The sequence below is a fragment of the Rhamphochromis longiceps genome, linkage group LG5, assembly GCF_057381845.1.
Source record: "Rhamphochromis longiceps isolate RC_006_pf linkage group LG5, R_longiceps_female_GT1.1, whole genome shotgun sequence".
Lineage (NCBI taxonomy): Eukaryota > Metazoa > Chordata > Actinopteri > Cichliformes > Cichlidae > Rhamphochromis > Rhamphochromis longiceps.
This window is the reverse complement of record NC_140561.1, coordinates 31,173,384-31,196,256: the sequence shown is the minus strand read 5'-3', so window position 1 is coordinate 31,196,256 and position 22,873 is coordinate 31,173,384. Positions and strand designations below refer to the sequence as shown.

The following is a 22,873-nucleotide window of genomic DNA, read 5'->3' as shown; positions in this document are numbered from 1 at the left end:
ACACAAATTTTGAGTAAAATACATATTAAATATATAAAATCAAAGGTAAATTCAAATAATTAATCATTAAGGAAAATGTGCTTGGTATAAACCAAATGTATATCAGTCAAGTAAATTTCAGTTGATTCCATTAAACCTGACATTTTACTTGTGTAACAAAATTGCAGGGATAATTTACATGTATTCAAATCATGTATTCAAAAAGTTACATTTTTGGGCTTTTTCTTCTTTTTTAGTGTATGAGATGAAAATTTTTTATTAATTAATTTTTTTGGTATTGTTATTTTTTAACTTAGCTGGAGGTGTGTACTTACTGAGTATAAGCTACAACACACTCTAATGCAAGGCCTTCATATAATGCAGTAAACCTACACTGTAAACACAAATGACAAGGATGTAAACAGCAAACTGATACAACTTCAATATATTTATTAATAGAAAAAAATAAATAAAACACCCTCATAAATGTCTTGCTTTCAAATTGCTATTTTTGCTTATTAAAAAAAATAAAATCAAAACCATTTTATCTTAATAACTAATTTCTCTTCATAAATGAAGTCATTGATGGATAGTTTTGTCTACTGTCTGCTGTTGTTTATGCCAGATATTAAAGAAACAAAGAACACATTTTTTTTCAAAATGTATTTTATTCAATCAAAATAATAAAACAAGTAAAAAAAGTCAAACTTTTGTTTCACATTTCTGCATGTTGATTGATCCCATTGTGAACCTGTACCACCTGAACTTTATGTATCCACATATTTGATGTCTCCTGTGCAGATCAGCTATGTATGAGGAATAACAGTAAAATAACATATTTTAAAAAAGGAACAGACAAAAAAAACAAATAACTGTTGAAAAATATCAGTCTGCTGGTAGTTGTCCTGGTGCTGTATTTCTTCATATTCAGTTTAAATGCCTTACAAAAAAAAAAAAAAAAAATCCCCCAAAACTCAAATGACTTTCTTTTTGATACAGTACTTAGAAAATGTGATGCAAATATCCTGAATGGGAATTAGACAATTATCAATAACTATGAAATGTAAATTGTACCATAAAACAATGACATATCATTTAATAACTGGCATATCAATTAAATCCATCTAGAACATGCTCCATAATCTGAATAATTACCTAACGCTAGTCTGACAAACTTCTGCTCTACAGTGGCTCTACCCAAGTTTATACAGACTAAACGTAAAGAACCATTTACAACGACTTGGATTTTATTTTGGTATTTTTGTCCCTAAGTTTAACCACCTGCAATAACAGTGTAATCACGAATCTAAAAGCTGAGCGCTGATGAAATGGCAGTTTATATATAACCTGTATTCACATCAAAAAGCTCAGGTGATCAGACAAGTTGAGAACAAACCTCCAAGTTAATCAAACATATCTGGAATAGAAAAAAGTAAACATTTGTCAGCACACACTATAATTCACAGATTCGCTTCAAGCTACAACTTTGACTGGTGGTTGTACCACTGGTACCTAGTTTTTAGATGCACTGTATTGCCAAAAGTATTTAGACACCTGGGCACTTGCTCCGATTCGGTATGTAGAATTTAGCTGAGATTTTATTCATAACATTGCCTTACTTTTGCTTAGATCTGATTCTTCATCAGTCAAACAAGAAACCACATTAGAAAAAAAGGTTTACCTGAACAGATTTTCTAGTGACTGTTTCGAAATCTTAACAGCGCAGAAAAAGGTTTGCATGGGACTCAGTTGTGCAGAAGGAAAAAAGAAGAATGGCAGCATTTATAAAGTAAAATGATACACCTGGGTGCAAATAATTCCTCCTAGTTGGAAAATCACTACAGCGCCTTTGTTAGACCTAAGAGATGAAGGTTAAAATCACAAAAACAGACTGGAACACAGCTTTCCCGATACCGATATCTTTTCAAACTTTCTCGTCCTCTCTTCCGTACTGATAACTCTTCCTTCCTTAGTGATGTAACTGTGCTCCCAGATCTTTGAATCGTAGTAAAATCAAGCATAACATTGTTACACACAGGTAATGATCCATTCAGATCAGCTGATCATAGTGATAAACCTACATCAGCTGATGATTAGCTAATATGCTTCTACATGTCCAACTATCTCATGTGAAGCATGCAATTTAATTTATGCCTTAGCAATTTCAGATGTACTGCACCCCTGTGCAAGCTGCTTTGCAACCCACCTACATTCTGGTTCCTGTTTTCATATCATATCTGTCATGTCTGTTTTTGTTGATGGAGGTCACCGAGTGTAAATTAATGCAGGTGTAAATCCATCTTTTGATTATACTTATCCCGACTGAAATGTTGGACAAAACTACCAATTAAGAACCAAGTTGTATTAAACCCCAAATAACCCTTTAAAGTGATGTTCTGAGCCTCAGCAGGGTGTCCCAATAGCTGCTGATGAGTCTTTCACTCTCTCATGGACTGCTGGTTCTGCCGGCAACAGGCTCTTCATCGGCTCCTCTTTGCTGGAAGGAAACAGGGAGACTGGCGAAGGCGATGTGGGTGAGGAGAGGGTGGAGGTTGCAGCAGTTGAGGCAGAGGAAGATGAAGAGGAGTTGCCATCAGGGAGGCACTCTTCACAGCAGCAGCAGCAGCAGTCCATGAAGGCCTGGCCCAGCGAGCGACACAGGCACAGCAGCATCACTGGCGTCGCAGAGCAGCGCACAAACAGCAGGAACTGTCCAATCAGACCCAACGCTGGCAGAACCAGAGCCGGAAGCGCAGCGGTCACTGGGACAGAGATATACGCCAGGGTGATGTTGCAAATACTCTCTGGCAGGTTGCACGTGATGTACAAGACAGTGAGTGCCATCACAGTGGAGCGTAGCCTCTGCTCCCTCACATGCTGCTTTTTCTTTGTCGAAGATGAAGACGAAGAGGAGGAGGAGCACCTGATAGTCACCTTTTCGCTGCTGGGTTTCTGTGGTAGTCGCTGTGCTAACACCTGCTTTGTCACCAAATCGCAGGCCAGAGTGAAGAGCAGTGGCAAACAAAGGTAGCACCCAAAGAACCACCACATTCGAGCTTCGTGATAGGTCAGCACCAGAGAGTAGATGCTCTCTGGGAGCTCCACAGATGGCTCACGGACACACATATCCACCTTGAACCTTTCAGTCCGGCCTCTAAAGGCCGCCATCAGTGAGCCTGCGTGCTGGCTTTGCTGTAGGTCGTTGGGAAGCGTCGGCAGGCTGACAGTTTCCTGGAGGAGCTGCCACAGCAGGAGCTCCGGGGCAGCTAAGACCATGGAGCCCACCCAGATGACGGACAGCTTGGACAGGATGGACTGGCAGGACTCCACCTTTGGAGTCTGATGAGGCCCAGGGCCTGTGGCTGCATGGAAACGATCAATACTGAGCGCACAGAGGCTGAATGTGGCCACGCCCAAAGAGGTCACCTGACAGAGTGAGGAAATTGATCAGAAAAAAATAATATTAATAAGCCATCACTAAGAATCAATGCAGTTGCTGACAGACATTCATTCACAGTTGCATTGCAGTCATATACTAATTCAAACCACAACATCAACATGAGGATCTTGGTTTAAAAAAGCAAATATAATGTAGACGTGTTTCCAGGTGTGATTTTTTATCCTCAAAAAGAGCCATGGTAGCTGATTCCCCCACTGGGCCCAACTTGAAAAATCAATCACTGCCTCCCACCTGACCCTTTCAGAATCTGATGATTATTTTTCTACAAATGCTTCAATATTTTAATGAAGTCATGAAATTTTTTTTACATTCATACTATGAATACTCTGGATTGAAATATTTGAGCTTGCATAACTTAAAATATAGGAGTAAGCCACATGAAACACATTTGAGCTCTGTTAAAAAAAAAAGGTCATCTCACAATGTGGGATAGGTGGTTGGTCAAAAGAAGTTACAGCACATGAAAGGTTATCTACATTACAAGGACTCAGAAATGGAATTGAAGACTTAAAAAGACTGAGAGATCTGAATATAAGCAGAACTAAACACCAACAGAGACCAGATAACGTAAAAAATAACCGAAGATTAAAGACGCCTTCAAAACAATAAATATTAGCTCCAAAACCCCCCAAAACAAACTGATTCAGTCCAAAAATACAAAATCTTGGGTCTACGCTCAGAGCCATGACAGAACAAATGTTTCTTAATTATTTTTAGTTATTTATGTTTTGGTCTTTTACACTCATGACTCAAACTTCTGAAGCTGCAGAACAGGTCCCAGTCAGTCACCACACGGTTAATGAGAGAAAAAAAATCTGTCCTGTCCTGATGGAACGGTCCATTACGTTACCCAAATATTGTTTTTATGTTTAATAAATGTTCAATACAATATTAATACCTAATTTATTAATAGTTAACAAAATATTGTTACTATTAACGATTTTAAAGGTTGTTTTGTTTAACCATTTTACTTCAAACTGGCATAAACAGTAAGATGATGCTAATAAGAATTAATATAATTCAACCAGTGCTTTGAAGAAAGCATGTTTGAGGATTTCCTCTGCTCTTTATGCCGGCTACAGACTAAATTACAAATCTTACAAGCATTAAGAAAAAAGTTACAAAGACAACTTTCCATTAACATTCAGAACACAGAAACAGAAATGAAAGGACACACAGAGGGGGAAAAAGGTCATTGTGTTGTAAAAGCTCTTAGCCTTCGTACTGCGGACAGTAATTGGTGCCTCGTGCCCATTAAAGTTGGTGGTTTTGGCCAGAAACACTTACTATCATTACAGAGACTTGTCCTCCCTCTGTCAGTGCTTAACGACCTCAGACTGTTAAGACACAACTCAAGATAATTAGCACAGAGCTTTAATTAGCATGAAAATAGTTTAACTAACGGAGCACAGGGCAGCTGGCAGCCTGACCTGCTTCAGTACTGTTCAGTAAAAGAGCATTTAGAAAAACAAAACAACAGTAATTCATTAACCAGAAATTAATTCACTCATTAGCATAAAAATAGGTAAAGCTGCAAAGAATAGAGGAGGCCGGCAGCCTGACCTTGTTAAAGACTGCTTCACACAAGCTGTTATTACAAATTAGTGAAACTCCACTTCAGTGATCTGAAGCTGTGTAGGCGGACAGAGCTGGTTTAGAGCCAAAAACAAAGACTCCACAGGCTGCAGGACTTTATCTCTGTGCTGAAGCATTCATCGCTCAGTGAGAGTAAATCTAAATTAAGCTCTTGCTTCAGCTTTTAACTGACCTCTAAATGAGGCCTCTTCCAATACCTTTAAATCATTTGGTCTTTAAGGAATTGTAACCGTCTTGCTTTTCATTCATTTCTGATATTTTACATAATGACAAGACTATTTAATCATGAAAACTATTTTTCAGTAGGTCCTTAAAACCCGGTGGTCTTCTATGATACGTTCTTTAAATTTCTGTTGTCCAAGGCAGCGAATCAAAGTAACATCACTGTTGTGTGATGCAGAGAAGATCCACTGAGTTAAATGTCAGCATCTCAAATTGTATTTAGGCTAAACACTAAAAGAGGACATATTCAAGAGCATTCTTTAAATACCATTTTATATCCCAAGTGTCTAATCTGTTTTTGCTTCGTCTGATTAATCACTACATTTTTAAAGCAATATCTTTATTTGTACTTTTATCCTCCATATAAGCTGGAAGCCTTTTTTCCCTGTATGCCAGTTAAACTCAGGTGTACACTGGGCCTCAAAATAGAGATTTAAAAACATGTACAAAAGCTTTTTTTAATTCCAAACTGAGCTGCTGCTGGCCCATCCTGAGCTGGTATTCTGCATTTAAAGAAATGGAGCTCTCTTTCAGTGACGGCCTGATATCTCTATTTCTTTTCTTTCTTTGTTCATTCATTGATTCATCAGGATTAGCAACAGTTTCTCTTTCATTACTGAGACTTAGTTTTGGAGCTGCACCTGCACATAAACACCACCATTCTTGAAAACTACATCTCTGTATTTTACTGTTTCGTTCTTGAGGAAGAAGAGCCTCTTCATGCTGGGGCCCCACACTAGCCTCCCCTGATGGTTCATAACAGACGGGTGAAGAGGCCAAACAGACCATAACGGACGTTTGTTCAAAGTAAAGGCTGCTGAAACTGAGGAGGAACAAAGACACAAACGGGCCATTCATCAGACCTGGAGGTCTCTTTATTAAACTGGAAATCACTTAAAATCAGTCAAACACGAGCTGTAAAAACTTCCATGCTTGTGTGAAAGTTTGCCTCGCTGCCTCGCTATCTGTGCAGAAATGTTCAATTCTGAATGGCTGCAGTGAGGATGATGCTAAAATAAACAACCAATGAAAGATTACCTGCAGAAAATGAACTCCAATCAACTAAATGAGTATAAAAGTGTTTTTATATCACTGAACTTACACTTTAAATGTATTGCATCAAAAAACTGAAATGACTTAAAGACAAATTAAGTGACAATATATTTAAACATTTCAGTAAAACAGCTGAACAAAGTATTACGCAGATTCTTCACCTGGCAACACTTTAAGTGCATCTATAATAAACATGTAAGTATTTATTAAACAATTTATCTCGGCATTGATTAAGGGAATTTGTGGAAACACAGGAAAAAGTTGGTACATGGTAAAACTCGGGTGTGTGAAAGTTACAAGGTGTTCACACGACACTAAAAGGTGCTGCTTGTAGGCTAAATACTAAAACACTTCCTTCACGCGCACCTTCACCTCCTCCTTACCTCCAGGTAGGGCACGAGCCTGCAGGACAGGTCTCCTAGCAACCTTTTCAAGGTGAGCTCGTGGAAGATGACCACAGGCAGGCAGAAGAACAGCACGAGGAAATCCCAGAAGGCCAGGCCCGCCAGGATGCTGTTCCACGCGCTCTTCAGGTAGAAGTTGTGCCATACGATGCACATGAGCGCGAGGTTGCCAACGATGCCCGCGGCGAACAGGACGAGCGCGAGAAGCATGACTGCGTACGCCCAGTAGGAGCCGTCGGTAACTGGGAACAGCGGGTTGTGGAGCCCTGAACCGCGGCCGGACGAGTGGTTCCCCACCGGGGCGGAGGTGAAGCGGGACGTCCGCGGTGTGGTGAAGTAGGCGCTCGGGTCGTCGTACCGGCGCGGGTGCCCTAAACTGTTGGCGGGAACCGGTTCTTTTTTCCTGAAGCCCCCATCTTTGGCTCCTCGGGCCACTCGCTTTACACCGGGCAGTCCTGAACTTTGAAACCCGTTCAGAGAGCTCCTCTCCGGAGAGAGAGACGCCTGGCTGCGCGCAGGTAGTGCGCCAGCATCCTCTGCCTGCTGCGCCTCCAGCGGAGCTGCGTACCGGAGCTCCGCGCAGTGCAGAAAGAGGAGCAAAACACACCAAACCGAGCTCATTTTTTAAATAAATGCAACTGCTCCGTGTTATCCGTGTGTGTCACAGACATGTGCTGCAGAAAAACTTCACTCCTGAAATAAAAAAAAAAGTTGTTTGTGATGCAGCTCAGCTTCTCTCCACTCCTGACGGAGAAGTTTGGAGTCTGCTGCTCAGTTTCCAGCACTTGTTATTGGCCAACATCAAGACACCGTGAAGAAAACACGGAGTTTCCGGTGACACATTTCAAAATAATAAAAAAAGGGGTCATAAAAAAAGTCTTGTGACCACAGATCGCTCTTTAAGAGCTCCATACTGACTGGAACAAACTAAGTTAAGGTCCAAACACCAGACAGTTGGATAAAGATGACACATGCAGTGAATTATATTAAACTCCAAGAAATCCAAGAATGCTAGACAATATTTACCTTTTCTAAAAAACTATTTTATGTTTAGTGTAGAATATGAGACACTACTAGGCAAGGCAAGGCAAGTTTATTTGTATAGCACAATTCAACAACAAGGTGATTCAAAGTGCTTTACAGAGACATTAGAAACAAAAACAAATAAAAAGCATGATTTAAAATTGATTAAAACAAGCAAACAAACAAACTAATTAACAAACAAACAAAACAGTATATAAAATCAAAACAGATAAAATCAGAACAATAGATAAAATCAGTAGTTAAATGTAAGTTTTGAAATTTAAGCTTAACAGTGTGGATTTGGTGCTTTATTCAAATGCAGCTGAGAATAGGTGAGTCTTCAACCTGGATTTAAATAAACTGAGTGTTTCAGCTGATCTGAGGCTTTCTGGGAGTTTGTTCGAGGTATATGGAGCATAAAAGCTGAATGCAGCTTCTCCGTGTCTGGTTCTGACTCTGGGAACTGATAAAAGACCAGATCCAGATGACCTGAGGGATCTGGATGGTTCATACTGGGTCAGGAGGTCACTGATGTATTTTGGTCCTAAACCATTCAGAGCTTTATAGACCAGCATCATAACTTTAAAGTCTATCCTCTGACGGACAGGCAGCCAGTGTAAAGACCTCAGAGCTGGACTGATGTGGTCCACTTTTTTGGTCTTAGTGAGGACTCGAGCAGCAGAGTTCTGAATGAGCTGTAGTTGTCTGACTGATTTTTTTAGGTAGACCTGTAAAGATGCTGTTACAGTAATCAAGCCTACTAAAGATGAATGCATGGACTAGTTTTTCCAGGTCCTGTTGAGACATCAGATCTTTTATCCTTGATATATTCTTGAGGTGATAGTAAGCTGACTTTGTTATTGTCTTAATGTGTTTTTCTAAGTTTAGGTCTGCATCCATCACTACACCCAAATTTCTCGCCTGGTTTGTGGTTTTTAGATGTATAGATTGAAGTTCTCTGGTGACCTGTAATCGTTTTTCTTTGGCACCAGACTATTACCTCAGTTTTGTTTTTGTTTAGCTGTATTACTACTACTGTAATACCATACTAGTGCTCTGCAAGAACAATGTTTACCTTGTCAATATTCTTAAGTTAGTATTTTAGAAATCTGATATTTGCTGATGAACAAAATACACAAAGCACAGGTGAGGCTGTTATTAGTTCTTCAGGTAGTCAGACATGCAGTAGGTGTAGGCTGCTGGGGGATTTCCCATGATGCATTGAGTATTGCTCCTTCAGTCACCGTCCATGCACAATGTGTTTATACACCTTTCTGCATTTAGTTAGTTATTATTCACAGCATGTCTTTTATCCTGTCTTCCTTCTCTCACCCCATGCAATTGCAGCAGATGGCCGCCCATCCCTGAGCCTGGTTCTGCTGGAGGTTTCTTCCTGTTAAAGGGGAGTTTTTCCTTCACACTGCCGCCAACGCGCTGGCTCATAGGGCGTCATATGATTTTTGCGGTTTTCTTTGCTGTATTATTGTAGGGTCTACCTTACAATACAAAGTGCCTTGAGGCAACTGTTGTTGTGATTTGGCACTGTATGAATACAATTTAATTGAAATTAATAAAAATAAAATATTGGAACATTTTAATTCGGACCTGAAAGTCAAAGTTAACCAAATAAGTTATTATAACGTAATTGGTTATAATAACTCTCAGCATTGTTAAAGCTGCTCTCATTAGGACTGTTAATTTTATTTTATTTTTCCAAGTTCACAAAATGGTTTCAGTTACTTTGAATTATTTTTCAAAAGTCTAGTTTTTTTTTTCTTATTTAGCTTTTAGTTAACTACAGCAACATTGGTCTATATACAACAGATATGCTTTTTCCAATTATATTTTATGTTTGTGCTCACAGTGAGAATAAAGCTCATCTTATCCTAAATTGACTCTTCGTTAGACTGGACTGGTTTGAGTTACGTGTATCTAATAAACTTTTTCCCATAAACTGAAAGCATTCAAATTATTTTACAAAACACAAAGGGAGACTGAAACCTCTCCTCATAGTGACCTTCATGAGGTAACAGGTCCAAAGTGGCGACAGGAGCTTCAATATTCTCATTCAAAGTGGCTCATCTCAGAAGTGCGGAAGACCAAACCCGGAAGAGAAAACGACCGCCAGTGCTACCCCTCAGCCTCCTAGTAGACATCAATTTCAAAATCCTACATCCTGAAGTTAGCACATTCAAAAGATTTTCAGAGGACTTAACCTCTGACCTTGAGGCCAAGGTCACTGGAATTTGAACTTGTGTGAGTTTAGTAGATACACCTACGATATCAATTTGAAAATCCTAGGTGTCTTCCTTCTTGAGTTATGGAATTTACAATATTTTCAGGTAGCTTGACCTCTGACCTTTAGCTTGAGGTCAACAAGATTCAAACTCAGGGGAGAGTTTTAGTAGCTGCACTATGGTATCAATTTGAAGCTCCTACATCACCTCATTTATGAGTTATCGCACTGACAAACTTGAGTGTTCATGCTGCCCGCCCAGCAGGGTGACAACAATATCCTATCAGCCATTTACAGGCGGAGGGGTAAAAATGGTGAGATTTTAAAAAAAAATGATAATGATAAGATAATATGCCTGAAACCAGAAACAATGGAAAAGAAAATGTTTAGTTAAGTTATACCTTTCATTTTCATTTATTCTTATTTTAATTTGAAGAAGCATATTTATTTATTTGTCCACTTTTATAGCAGGTTTGGTCCTCCATAAGTGGGAGCTGCTGCTTATATGAACTCATGTTTTCACAGCAGGTAACACCTGCTGTTTACAAAAAACAAAAAACAAACTTACTACAAAATATCTCATCAAAAATATTAATATCCACTAAAATAAACATTTAATCTGAAACTCTGGACGATATTAAACATTCAGATGAGTTCACTGTCTTTGGCAGCCATCTGCTCTCCATCCTGCTGACTGCTACAATCAGTCCGAGCCAAAAAATTGGCACCAAGAAAGGAGAAATGATCGGTCAGGCATGAATTCTGTCAGGCACGAATTCAGGGCAGTGAGTGCTGAAACACAAAGACTTCATTGCCCACAATCCTCAGCTCTTCAGGGAGGACGTCAGCTTCCTCCGAGCATCCTTGTGCTTCTTGCGGTACTCCTGTGAACACAGACGGGAAAGCCGAAACATGTTTACTGAATAACTTGAGCCACTTTACGTCTTCACTCCTACATAATTATCAGACTTGGCAAAGACATTTTTATGCACCTACAGATTTGACTTGCATGAAGACAAAGAGTTGTGGTTGGTAATGGAACTGTCTGACAGTGCTCATAAATGCTCCCACGAACAACTTCAAAGAAAATGTTGAACTCATAAACAGTATTTTTTTTAAAGCTCTAATATTTTTATCTAAGTTACTCGTCATAGAGAAAAATTTCTCCACAATCTGTCTCTTCAAAACTTTAAAACACATCTTTCTGCTCCAATTCTGTCTTCTTGATTACTTTCATCCATCACGGGCTAGAACTTTGTGAGATCATGCGGTTAGGACGACAGCTGGGTTCGCTGCTCTTATGGGTTTCTGGGCTGATGCCTTGCCACTGCAGACGTTTCTCACTGCCGCTGTAGCTGGGTTTCAAGATCATTAAGTAGACCACCTGTCAGTGCCTGGTAACCTGTCCAGCATTCATTCTCTCAAGCTATGACAGCTGGAACAGGCTCCAGCACCCCTGCATGCCTGAGCTGGATAAGCACTAAAGAAAATGGATGAATGGACAAACGGGAAGCTTAAGTTTTATTTAGAGAGATCAGGTCTGCTGACACAGAGGCCTAAGCAAGTAATACTGCCAGGTATGAAGTCAAGGAATAAAGGCTTGTTTGCACAAGATGTTCCCGGTGAACAGGCTGTAAGGCCTCTAAGCTCCGTGGCATCACATGTCTGTACAGGGTAGAAGGGTGACCTTAGCACCACAACCTGTGTCTTGTTTACTTTTATTGTCTGAGCCAAAACACAAAGAAGTTGCAATGTGTACCATATGATTTATACTTAGATGACAGTTAGTAAACCAAATAACATCCAGAAGGTGGGTAAGAGGTGTATAAGTCACAACTCTCTCTAACACTGCCTCACTGATTGGCACCTTAAGGTACTCAATTACCAGTATTAGCAGCAGTGGTTTTAAGGGGAGTGTAGATATGTGCCTTTTTTGGTCTAGATGAGAGATTTTACTGGATTTTTTCAGAAAAACTAAAAAAAACCTAGTGTTACAAAAACAGTCCGGCAGTGTAATAAAGTTATGATATGCAATGTATACCACACTCACTGTGAAAGCAAATTGTGGAGCTATGTTTCTCATTAAAAAAAAAATTTAAAAAAATTCTTAAAACCGAAGATTTAGCATCTAACAAGGTTTAACTTCTTGACCGGTTTTAGCAGTGTTCATACAAACTCTGTACCTGTCTGAGTGCACTCCTCCTCTCCTCCCACTGCTCCCTCTGCTCCTCCAACTCAGACACACGCCAGAACGACTTGGGACCATCTAAAGGAGAAAACAGTGTTCAGATCACACATCAGAACCTTTATCAATTAAAAAAAAAAAAAAAAAGCAACAACAAAAATTTGGAAATCTCCACTGACATGACTGCAGATCTAACCAGCTGCTGGATACCAGTTTAATAAGTTCTGTCACCTCTGAGTTTGCAAAAAAATGTACCCACACACATGTTGACTCTCACAGACAGCTAATAAGATAATTTTCTTTTATTTCCTTTGGAATCACCATCCTACCTGTCAGTCTGTCATCATCAGGGTAAAAGAAGAAGAACTCAGTGTGTGACGGCATCACCACTCTGTAAAAACGCAACAAAAACACACAAAAGCTCAGATCATACTGTATTTTCTTTGTATCGATTCAACACACCTTCAATCTCCTGTCTCCTTTCATAACAATCTCACAGTCATATCCACTTCATGCTTTGATTGGTCAGGTGTGTGAAAGCAGCTGTGTTAATGAACCAAAAATAACTGGCAACAATGCTCTCATCTTTCTCATAAATAGTTCCTAATCAAACACAGATTGTTTTTCGTACTCTGTAGTTTTAGCTGTGGTGTTGCCTTGCTCCTCATCTTCCTCCTGCTCATCCTCTTCCTCCTCTGAGCTGCTGTCATGGAAACGTGGGTCTTGATGCCATGACACCTTTGGAGCTTGAATGGCCTCTACCTTGTAGTCGGCTGTTTAGAGAAAAATGAAAAGATTAAAAACAAACAAACAAACCCAAAAACAACAGCATTCATGTATTTGGAAGATTAAGATCAGTTCAGGCTCTACCTACCTGTCTCTTTACTTCCTGTCTCTGTGTCATCTCCAAAGAAGGAAAATTTAAATCCACACAAATCCTCTTTTTCCACACTGGGAACAGAGAGCAGCGGGGCTGACTCTTCCTCCTTCTCTTTACGCTCTTCTTCTTCCTCCTTCTGGTCCCAGTTCATCTTCTCTTCTTGTTGATCCGTCTCATCCTTGCTCTGACCAAACACGGTCTTCAGGTCACCTGACACGTCGTAATAAATCTCTTTAGAAACCTCAGGAAGCTTTTGAGCTTCCTCACGTTTCTTCTTCCTGGCAGCTTTGCTGTGAAGACAACAGATCACAGGTTGAATTTTCTGGTTTCCTGCACATGTGAATGCTAAAAACTTTATTTTATTATTGTAACTTTGCAAAAACCATATTAAACCATTTATTGACATAAATATTGAGTACCGCAAAAAAACAACATTACAAACATTGTTAGAATTCAGGTTTAACAGTAAAACCAGTACAATGATGACACACAGAACCATAGTTATGATTGTGTTGCAGTAGGGTGATGTTTCTGCTCAGCTGCAGGTGGAGAGGATGGGCAGAGTGATTCAGGCAGAGGAGGGAAGGCTGAGTGACACTTGAGCATGCCAGAGTTCTTTTTAAGAAGCACACAGCCATTGTGTTGTTTACAGTGTGTGAGCCCAGAAAAATAAAACCCTGATATTCCCTAAATGTAGTCTGTCTGGGTCTGTGCTGAGCTGACTTACAAGTAGTAAAGTCACTCACTGTTATATATTATTTTTACTTAGGTAGTTTCTTGTCAAAGTCTGGCACCTACAATAATAATGATTATCTGACGTATTAAATCCATCTGCTTTGGCAGGGGCGCTGGAGCATATCTCAGCTGTCTTAGGGCGAGAGGCGGAGTACACCCTGGACAGGTCGCCAGTGTGTCGCAGGGCTTGTATTAAATCCACTGCGGAAAATAATATCCAAACAAATGTACTACTTGTTTGACTGAACAGTGTTTGTCAGAAACATCTTCCCGCAAAAAGAAATTTCCATCTCTTACTACTTTTTCTGATCTAGTTTTGAAGTGTTTAGTGGAAACAAATACCATAGAAAGAGTGTAGAACAGCGGTCCCCAACCTTTTTTGTGCCACAGACCGGTTTACATCCGACAATAGGTGTAGTGGATAAACACAACAAAATAAAACCAGTACCGGTACCCAGAAAAAAGAAGATTTATTCATAACACATGGGAAAAGACGGAGTTAATGATAAAAACTATTTAAAAAAGTAAAGATAAAAGCTGATAGAAACCCTGAAAATCATAAATTTCACACCCGAGCATCAACTCTCGCAGCCCGGTACTGGTCCGTGGCCTGGGGGTTGGGGACGGCTGGTGCAGAAGTTTCTACTGGATTTGTCTAAAACAACAAACTACAAAATCCTAGAACTATCCATTAAGCTTAACACAGTGTTAATATAGTTTATTTAGAGAACTTAAGAAAAATAGGTGGAAATTCATGTTTCTGAGCTTGTACCTCTCCTTCTTGACTTCCTCTTTCTTGGTCTCAAATGCAGCATGTTCTTCCTTGCTGGGGTCGTAATGAAGCGCTGACACATCTCTGCAAACACACAGTCACACAGCTTTAAGTTTCTTTATTTTCTCCACAGTGAATATGACTTGTTCCAGTTCAGAAGCTGTGTGAAGCTCACTTGAACTTCTTGGCTTTGCCAGCAGTCTTGCTGCTGCAGTGTTGTTGGCCAAGAACACTCTGCAGAATAGACAGGGTCTTCTTCTTCTCTTCCTCCAAATCCTCATCATCTTCCACCAGGGTTTTCTTTGTCTCTGAATCACAAACACGTAACAAATAATTCTTAGAATCGAAGATAAAGAAGTGTGCATGATGTACAACATAAAGAGGTTGTGTTACAGCACAACTAAACTGGTAAAACCTTTCTGCTTTCAAACAGAAAATTAGCTTGACTGTTTTGTTAATAAAAAATATTTTATCTATAACATCTGTGTAATTTCAGGCCAGCTGGTGATGCTTTAATAGACTGATGATATTTTCCATATTTCAAAAGGATTTATGTAGCTTCAGAAAATAAAAGCACACCAAGGTCCATAATATCTTATAGGAAGAAATTAATGGTAGTTGTGTTATGCTGTAAATAACCTGGTCCGGAGCACATAAAAAAAAAACACGGGGTTTCTCCATCTTGATCTACTTTCCTGCATTTACCAGCTACTGTACCTGCATCCACAGTCTCACCTGCGTCCTCCTCTTTAACCTCTTCATCCTCCTCCAGAAAGCGAGAGTCCATCCGGAAACGCTCATCTGTCCCGAAGCGAGACTGCAGCGCCATCAGCTGAGCAAAAAACAACAAACCAATATTTAGTGCGAAGTTTCGAGTTTGCACAAGTCCACGGTTGAGCTAAAACATTATGACCACCTCTGTGCAACAGTGTGGAACTTCTTTTCTCACCTTCTGTCCTGCTTGACCCTCAAACTGAGGCTTGATGTCAAACCTGCTGCCATCCTCCTCATCTTCATCGTCACTGCCGCCAAACAGCTGAGGGCCCGATGACTTCAGATGCATCTGAAACACACAAATGCAAAGTTAAAAAACAGCCCGTTTAGAGCCACATTATCACGATCAGTTAAGATGTCTACTGATAATAACCATCTTTGGTGAAATAAAGGTGGATGAATGCAGCTTTAAATTCTTATATTCCAGTTCAGAGACCTTAGCTCAGCACTCACTCACCTCTGCTTTTACTTTGACACTTTTATTTGCTGTGGCTTCATCACCAGTGGCCTCATCCTCTGATTGGCCGTCCTGGAAGAGTGTCTTCCTTGATGCTAAGACCTCTGAGTCCATCCTCTGCTGATCTCCATCGTCATTACCATCATCTTCTTCATCGTCAGAGCCAAATACGATGTGTTTCCCTGCTCCTGCCACGGGAGCATCCTAATGAAGAAACAGCGTTTTATCATTATCAGTAATTATTATTAATAAATAATACGAATTGTGTCATAAGAAAATCTGAAGCCTTCAGCACACAAAGAGGACTAAAGTTTTATTGAAACTTTTCTGCCTGCTTTTAAAGGTAGTGAGGAATATGTAGATATACTTGACATGTTTTTAGGTTCTTAATATCAGAAAAAAATATATATTTAAAAACAAACAAACAATCAAACCATGAAATTTTACATTAATAATGAAAAATTATAATTCTGTGTTCTGTCCTACAGATTAGTTTGTTTGTTTGTTTGTTTTCCAAAGAAACATCAATCAAAAACCCTTCCAAACCTCAAGTACTGCTTTGATTTTATTAACTAGGTTAAAATAATTCCAAACTAATCAGTTTATTACAATAACAATCTTATAAACACGCTGCGCTCTCACCAGGTTGGCTAGTGCTCCCTGGATGAGTTTTTTATGTTCTTCGGCCTCTTTCTGTCGTTGCTGTACAGCAGCCAGCCTCCTCATGTTGGCCTGTCTCTGCCGCTCCTCTTCCTCCTCAACTCCTAATGCCATCCGGGGGAGTGCCAGCTCTTCCTCCTCCTCTTCCTCACTGGTGGAGGTTTCCCTGTTCAAAGCTGCTTTCACACCCCCTTTAGCAGAAATGACCTGCGGCTCATTCTTATCCTTTCCAGATGAGCTGCAGGATGAAGGTGAAGCCTTGCCTGCAGATTTAACATTTACAACAATCTGACTGGAGTTCACCCTCCCCTGCTTCACTTCCTCCTCCTCTTCTTCACTGCTAGACGAAGACTCAGTCTCAGCCTTTTCTGTGTTTACACAAACTTTAGTTGTAACCTTTTTTAAAACATCAGGAGGAACCATGTCTTTTATAATCTTTCCTTTTTCCTCCTCCTCCTCATCACTCTCATCTTCATCATCACCATCATCACTCTCATCTTCTTCATCTTCATCATCACCATCATCACTCTCATCTTCTTCATCATCATCATCATCACTCTCATCTTCTTCTTCTTCTTCATCGTCATCCTCTTCTTGCTCACTGCTGTCTGAAATCTTAGTTTCTGCATGATTCTGGTCTCTTACGCTTGTGATGGTTTTGCTGTCTGTTTCTTTGTGAACCAGTTGTGTAGAATCAGCGTTCATCTTCTGTTTTTTAACCTCTCTTCCTCTTCCATCGTCCTCCTCCTCGTCTTCCGATACCTCATTCAATGCTTTTGTGCCCTGGAAGGCAGGCAGTGGTGCTGACGTGACAGCTTGTCTTTTCCTCTTTTTCTTCTTCTGTTCATCCTCGCTGCTGTCGTCCTCCATTATCATGGCGAGGATCTCTTCAGGCGTGGAGCCTTTCTTTGGAGCAGGTTGCTCTGCAGGAAAAGACGGGAAAAGCGTTTCTTGTTCTAGTCCAGCTCCGAGGAAGCTGGGAGCTACAGTCTTTGAGTTCTGCTGGGCCGCCTCAGCTAGCCTCTGCAGGTCAGCCAGGGAGATCTCCAGATGGGTGATATTAGAAAACATGGCTTCATAATCAGAGTCTGAACATGAATCTACCGAGTCTACTTCATCACCCTCATCTTCCTCATCCCTATCTGATTCTGATGAGGACGGCCTTACGACAGGGAGGTCACGAGTTTTCTTATTTAGCTTCTGTTCACTAGAATCCCTCTTTTGCTGCACGCAGGACGGTTTTCTAGAAGTAAGGTGTTCTTCATCATCTGTTGATCCGTCCTCTTCCTCTTGCTCTCCAGCTTTTCTCTTCTTCTTTGTTTTTCTCTTCTTGTCTGTGTTGTTTCCTGAGAGGTGCTCTGCTGTTGGGGGAGTATGTTTCTCCTGACATTTAGCAGGAGGAGGTTTCCTCGATGCAAAGAGTTCATCTGTGTCAGCAGAGTCGTAGTCATCCTTGTCTTGATCACCTGGAATCACAAAGAGGAAAACCTGCTATTCCAAAGATCAATTTTTTTTCTGGGATGGAGAAAATGACAATGATTCACTTATATTTAATTCTATTATTTTTACTGTAGTGACTTTTGACATAATTTGGTACTGATCAGCGTCACTCAATGAAAGAACATCCCTGATATCATGGTTTGAATAAAGCTAATACCGCACTCTTCCCTAGAAATCTGCATCCACACACGCACTACATAGAATTAGCAGTCAATGTGGCACAAAAATCCACAAATAAAAATCAGGTTACTTGATGTAATCTGTTTAAGAATTTGGCATCTTTTCTGCTCGTCAAAGTACAAATAAAATCATACAAAATGAAACCTGTGGCTTTCATGGTTACTTCAGTACAACAGAATCCTGTGTGAGAAGTCTTTGTTATTGCATTTTTGCACACGTGAACCTACATGTGCATTTGAAAGTAAAATGAATAAGCAGCCATAAAGTTAAACTCATCACTTAGGTAGAATTGTAAACATAAACAATGACAAATTTGAATTTTTAAAATGCGCAAACTGCCTGTTTCAAACACATCTGTTACCTATGCATGCAGATTTTGCTAAGAAGTCATATCCAACCACTTCCAGATTATCCTCCTCCACCTCCTGCTGCTGTGGTGTAACATGGGAGGTCTGCTGAGCTGCCACTAGCCTGCGGATTTCCTCTTCTGAGTCGGCATCGCTGTCAGTAAAGCGTGTCCACTTCTTCTGTGCCAGTCTGTGGTTGTTTTGTTTTTCAAATCCGTTGGTGAGCTGATGACCCTCAGTGCGATTGACAGAGTTGACAGGGTGTTCAAATCTAAGGTAAATCAACAAAAGGAAGGGACACTAAATATTCAGAAACTGGTATTCCAAAAACCCAGAAACCATGAATCAGAACGGATTATTGAAAGCTTGCAAAGCTCTAGGAACATCAGGAAATCTGATAGGAACCTTTGAGAATTAAACAAAAATGGAAATATGGAATGTCAGGAACAAGTGTGGACTTCTAACAAGTTCAGAAACCAGGTGGCTTGAAGAACACAATAAATCCATTAGAGGTTTTAGTCATTAAAAAAAAAAGTTATCTTAACTCCAGAAATAAATATGTCAGAATCACTTGTACCAGTAGATATCCCTCATAATTCCAAAGCTAACACCTGGGCATCCCAGAAATTACAGAAAATGTCCAGGAGGCAAAGTGGATCGAGGAAGGAAAATCTAAAATCCCAGAGGCCCTCGGAGACAGAAACCAACTGAGACCTTGTGGATTAACCAAATCAAACCTGGTTTACTTGAATAGTCTGAAAAGGTCACATGGATACCTGGTTCTGCCAGAAACATTGTCTGTCCGACTCTTCTTGGGTCTCCATGGCTCACATGGGGGGAACTCTCCCCGCCTCTTCTTACTGATTTCGTCATCCCCACCCTGGACCTCCCAGGTGAGCTGGGTCACAGGTGTGGCCTCATCAGGGATGGTGTTTCGGTCCAGTTTGCGAATATTGTGGCTGTATTTCGATGGGTCGTACTTCAGGTTTCGAGATTTGCTGCCTTTCTGACTTCTGAGCTGCAAGATGGGGAGGACCCGTCCAAATTTACTGACCACCCAGTCCTGAAACCAGAGGACAGTCAACACCAACCTTAAACCCTTAAAACTAAAATGTAATAATTTATGTTAAGGGGATTCAATTTTTAAAAGAATTGGTTTCCACATTGTGACTACATGACCCCACAAGAGAGCAAGTGCATTCGTTATAATCATGTCTTGAGGGAAAGAGTATGACTAGACCTTGTGTCCTGGGATTTCGGTCCCCGGAACCGCAGCCTTCATGGTGAAGTTGTCCACACCAGCTTTACTCAGTGAGTCCAGAAGCTTCTGTCTCTTGTCCTCAGCTGCAGGCTGTTGGAGATGCTGCTCTACTGACTCCTGCCGCTCCTGAGCCAGCCTATGACACAGTCAATACAGAGCTTTTAGCTCTCAAGCTAATAGATAGGAATAATTTTCTACAGGTACAGAGATCAAATTTTTAAGATTGGTGAACATACGGTAAAATCCAGAATTTTCAAACCAGACAATCAACAGTTGTGAGCCTTGATATTAAAGTCTGAGTTAAAAAAAAAATCACCCCCCTAATAATTCAATAATAATTTCCACTTTTCTGTCAGTGTTAGATTTACATGGCGCGATCGACGTGGTTGTACCTGTGCAGGAAACTCTCTTTTGCTATTTCAATCTGCAGAGTTCCCCCTTTCCATTTAGACTTGTTTAGCACTGTCAGGCCTGCAGAGGAAACACACCAATCTCATAATGCAACAGTTTTTTTTAATGTTAGTTTAGAAAGCAGACTGTAGAAAATTTACTCAATGGTGCAAACAACACAAACATAATTCTCACTGAAAGTGTTAACTACATGTTTAGATGAAGGGTTCCTTCAGTTTGGCGGATGAGGCGTCCCACTAACAGTGTGAATGAATATTAGTTACATAAGTTAGTTAACCCTGTGAGGTCTAAGTCATCACTGGTGACAACTCCAACCCTATGCTCACAGAATATGTTTGTTTTCTCCAAGGTTTTGGTAAATATAAAACAAACAAAAAAATAATTCTCACTGACACACATAAGAAATTATTTACTTTTTCCCCTCAAAATAGTCATCTGTGCTTCTCTCAATTCTTATTTAGACTTAAATATACTGTAACTACGCTTCTTATTCCTGGTTTTTGTATATATTGCTTTTGTTGTGTTGTATTTGTGTTATGCACCTTGGAGCATAACATCCATCCATCCATCCATTTGCTTCCGCTTATCCTTTTCAGGGTTGCGGACGGCGCTGGAGCCTATCCCAGCTGTCTTAGGGCGAGAGGCAGGGTATACCCTGGACAGGTCGCCAGTGTGTCGCAGGGCTAACACATATACACAGACAACCATTTGTACTCACATTCACTCCCGCATTCACGCCTGTGGACAATTTAGAGTCTCCAATTAACCTAACCCCACTTACTTAGTGGGGATGACAACCCTTAAATCCTAAAACACATGTTTAGAGTTAGAAGTTTGGGGTTGTCACTGATAATGACTTAGACCTCGGGGTTAAATCTGAGGATTTTCAGCGGCAGCTATGGTCACTTACATTTCTTCAGGTCGGCATCTGAAATATTGATGTTGACATAGCCAAAGGTTTTAAAGGGAACACCTGCAGGAGGAACAATAAGATTATCAAAATGTAAGAATTCATAATGAACAAAACATAATGATCATAAATCTATTTTCGATTATGCTTTTTCTGATTAATTTTTATTGTCCCTGACCAAAAAAATAAAAAAGTAAACTAAACTTTCACAGTTGTATTGAAAATCTTTTTAATGTTCAGAGCAGCCCTGACATCTTGTATTTAAGCATCACTTGTAAATAAAGTTGTATAATTTGTGGAGTGTGAGAACAACAGCTAAAGATTTTTTCAATGCAAATTAGATGTAAATAAGTTCAAACTTTAAGTATGTTTTCTTGTTTTAAATAGAAATGCACAGTAAAATAAGAAAATGCTTTAGAGTTTAGTTTTCTTTGGATTTTAACTTTTAACAAATAAAGTTATACATAAATGAATGCTGCTGGTTCGTTAATATCAGATGCCTTCCAATACAACAATTGCACAAGTACCTGATAGTGACAGTGCTGAATGTGAAAGGTGATTTCAATAAAATTAGATAAACAGAATTTAAACATCGTTACTGTCACCATTCTGGCTGTCAAAGTGTGTCAGTGTATACTGGATTCCTCACCCTCTGGGTCTTTCCTGGTCCGGAGCTCCACATCCTCAACGGCTCCAAACTTTCCAAATCGATCCTTCAGATCCTTCTCAGTGACCGTGTGGCTTAACCCACCGACGTACAGTCGCCGCATTGCTGTGACTGTAAGTATAAGGTGGCTACACTTTAAAAAGCTTTGTAAATTGATGTTCAGCTGATCTACCAGGCATAGTAAGTACACTATCACTACCTCGCATATTTTACACATTTATAAATACTGCATACATAACCATTTGTAAAACATGCAGGAAAGTCATACAAAAAATAGATTCATATTCAAACAAAAAGCGAAAAGCAAAATGCTTCTCATAAATCTACAGATACTCTCACTGCTCGCATGAAAGATCAGGCCAGATGAGATCTGCTCGTCTGTACGGTTCTGAATTGTGTTTTACTGTTTCTAATATTGTGTCCACTCCATTGCACTGCACATTGTGCGTCTCAGTATAATACAGCACAATCCAACGAAATTACAAACCAAAGACTTCATAATAACTTTAAAGCCGAAACACCTTTTAAAGCAGCGTCCAAAATAAATAAACTTAAGAGGACTGGACTGAGAGCAGAGCCTCAGGTTTTAGCTGTAAGCAACTGAGTGGATCCAGTAAATCCATTTCAGCCTGGAGGAACTCCAGAAATAGAGCATAACATAAATCACAGAGCATCTACTACATATATGATCTCTAAGTGAGTCGATTTATAACTACTCTTATTTGTTATCGCGAGCATTTTTACATAAAAAGTCCGAAAAGCTACAAATGTTTACCTCACATGTATCCAGCTGGTGTTACCACAATTTCTGTCCGGAGCTGAGGTCCTGCAGATAAATCCGTCCGTAACATTTTTCTCGGGAACCACCCAAATGTTCCGTAGACTCAACGGTGGTTTAAAAATGAATAAATAAACGAACTCGCTGCTAAGGGATGCCGGTACATTTTTTAATTATAAAAGTGTTTACTTAAGAAAGCTAATTAACATATAATTGTTATATTCCATTTTATTGATAAAGGAGAAAAAATAATACACACTAGGTACAGCTGCGGATTTCCATTATTTCTACGTGGGGTGAAGGAGTCACCCAAATTCCTGGTGGGCTATGATTTTGTGGCTCATTTGCGATGATAAAACACTTATATTTACTTTAAAATGCAA

The 22,873-nt window shown here is 39.9% G+C and overlaps 2 protein-coding genes across 2 annotated transcripts; both read right to left on the bottom strand.

Moving 5' to 3' along the window:
* Positions 1-661: 661 nt before the first annotated feature.
* Positions 662-7,506, bottom strand: gpr37l1a (G protein-coupled receptor 37 like 1a). Its single transcript, XM_085407180.1, has 2 exons — positions 6,694-7,506; positions 662-3,405 (listed from the first exon to the last, which is right to left on the bottom strand). The coding sequence occupies exons 1-2, from the start codon at positions 7,333-7,335 to the stop codon at positions 2,383-2,385; spliced, it is 1,665 nt and encodes a 554-aa protein (XP_085263306.1). The 5' UTR covers positions 7,336-7,506; the 3' UTR covers positions 662-2,382.
* A 791-nt stretch (positions 7,507-8,297) lies between these two features.
* On the bottom strand, positions 8,298-22,643 carry nol8 (nucleolar protein 8). Its single transcript, XM_085407169.1, has 18 exons — positions 22,488-22,643; positions 21,695-21,823; positions 21,046-21,108; positions 20,117-20,195; positions 19,704-19,860; positions 19,240-19,526; positions 18,478-18,734; positions 16,419-17,902; positions 15,777-15,980; positions 15,495-15,608; positions 15,281-15,377; positions 14,721-14,853; positions 14,546-14,629; positions 13,033-13,328; positions 12,790-12,931; positions 12,488-12,549; positions 12,157-12,239; positions 8,298-10,857 (listed from the first exon to the last, which is right to left on the bottom strand). Exons 2-18 carry the CDS (start codon positions 21,813-21,815, stop codon positions 10,798-10,800), a joined length of 3,723 nt encoding a protein of 1,240 aa, XP_085263295.1. The 5' UTR covers positions 21,816-21,823; positions 22,488-22,643; the 3' UTR covers positions 8,298-10,797.
* Between the last annotated feature and the right edge of the window lie 230 nt (positions 22,644-22,873).

Coding starts and splice junctions, on each gene's coding strand:
- gpr37l1a (XM_085407180.1), bottom strand. CDS start 7,335: ATGAGCTCGGTTTGGTGTGTTTTGCTCCTCTTTCTGCACTGCGCGGAG. Junction 3,406..6,693: donor GGCTCGTGCCCTACCTGGAG/GTAAGGAGGAGG, acceptor TCACTCTGTCAG/GTGACCTCTTTGGGCGTGGC.
- nol8 (XM_085407169.1), bottom strand. CDS start 21,815: ATGCGGCGACTGTACGTCGGTGGGTTAAGCCACACGGTCACTGAGAAG. Junction 19,861..20,116: donor AAAGAGAGTTTCCTGCACAG/GTACAACCACGT, acceptor ACTGTGTCATAG/GCTGGCTCAGGAGCGGCAGG. Junction 15,981..16,418: donor AGGGAGCACTAGCCAACCTG/GTGAGAGCGCAG, acceptor TTTCTTCATTAG/GATGCTCCCGTGGCAGGAGC.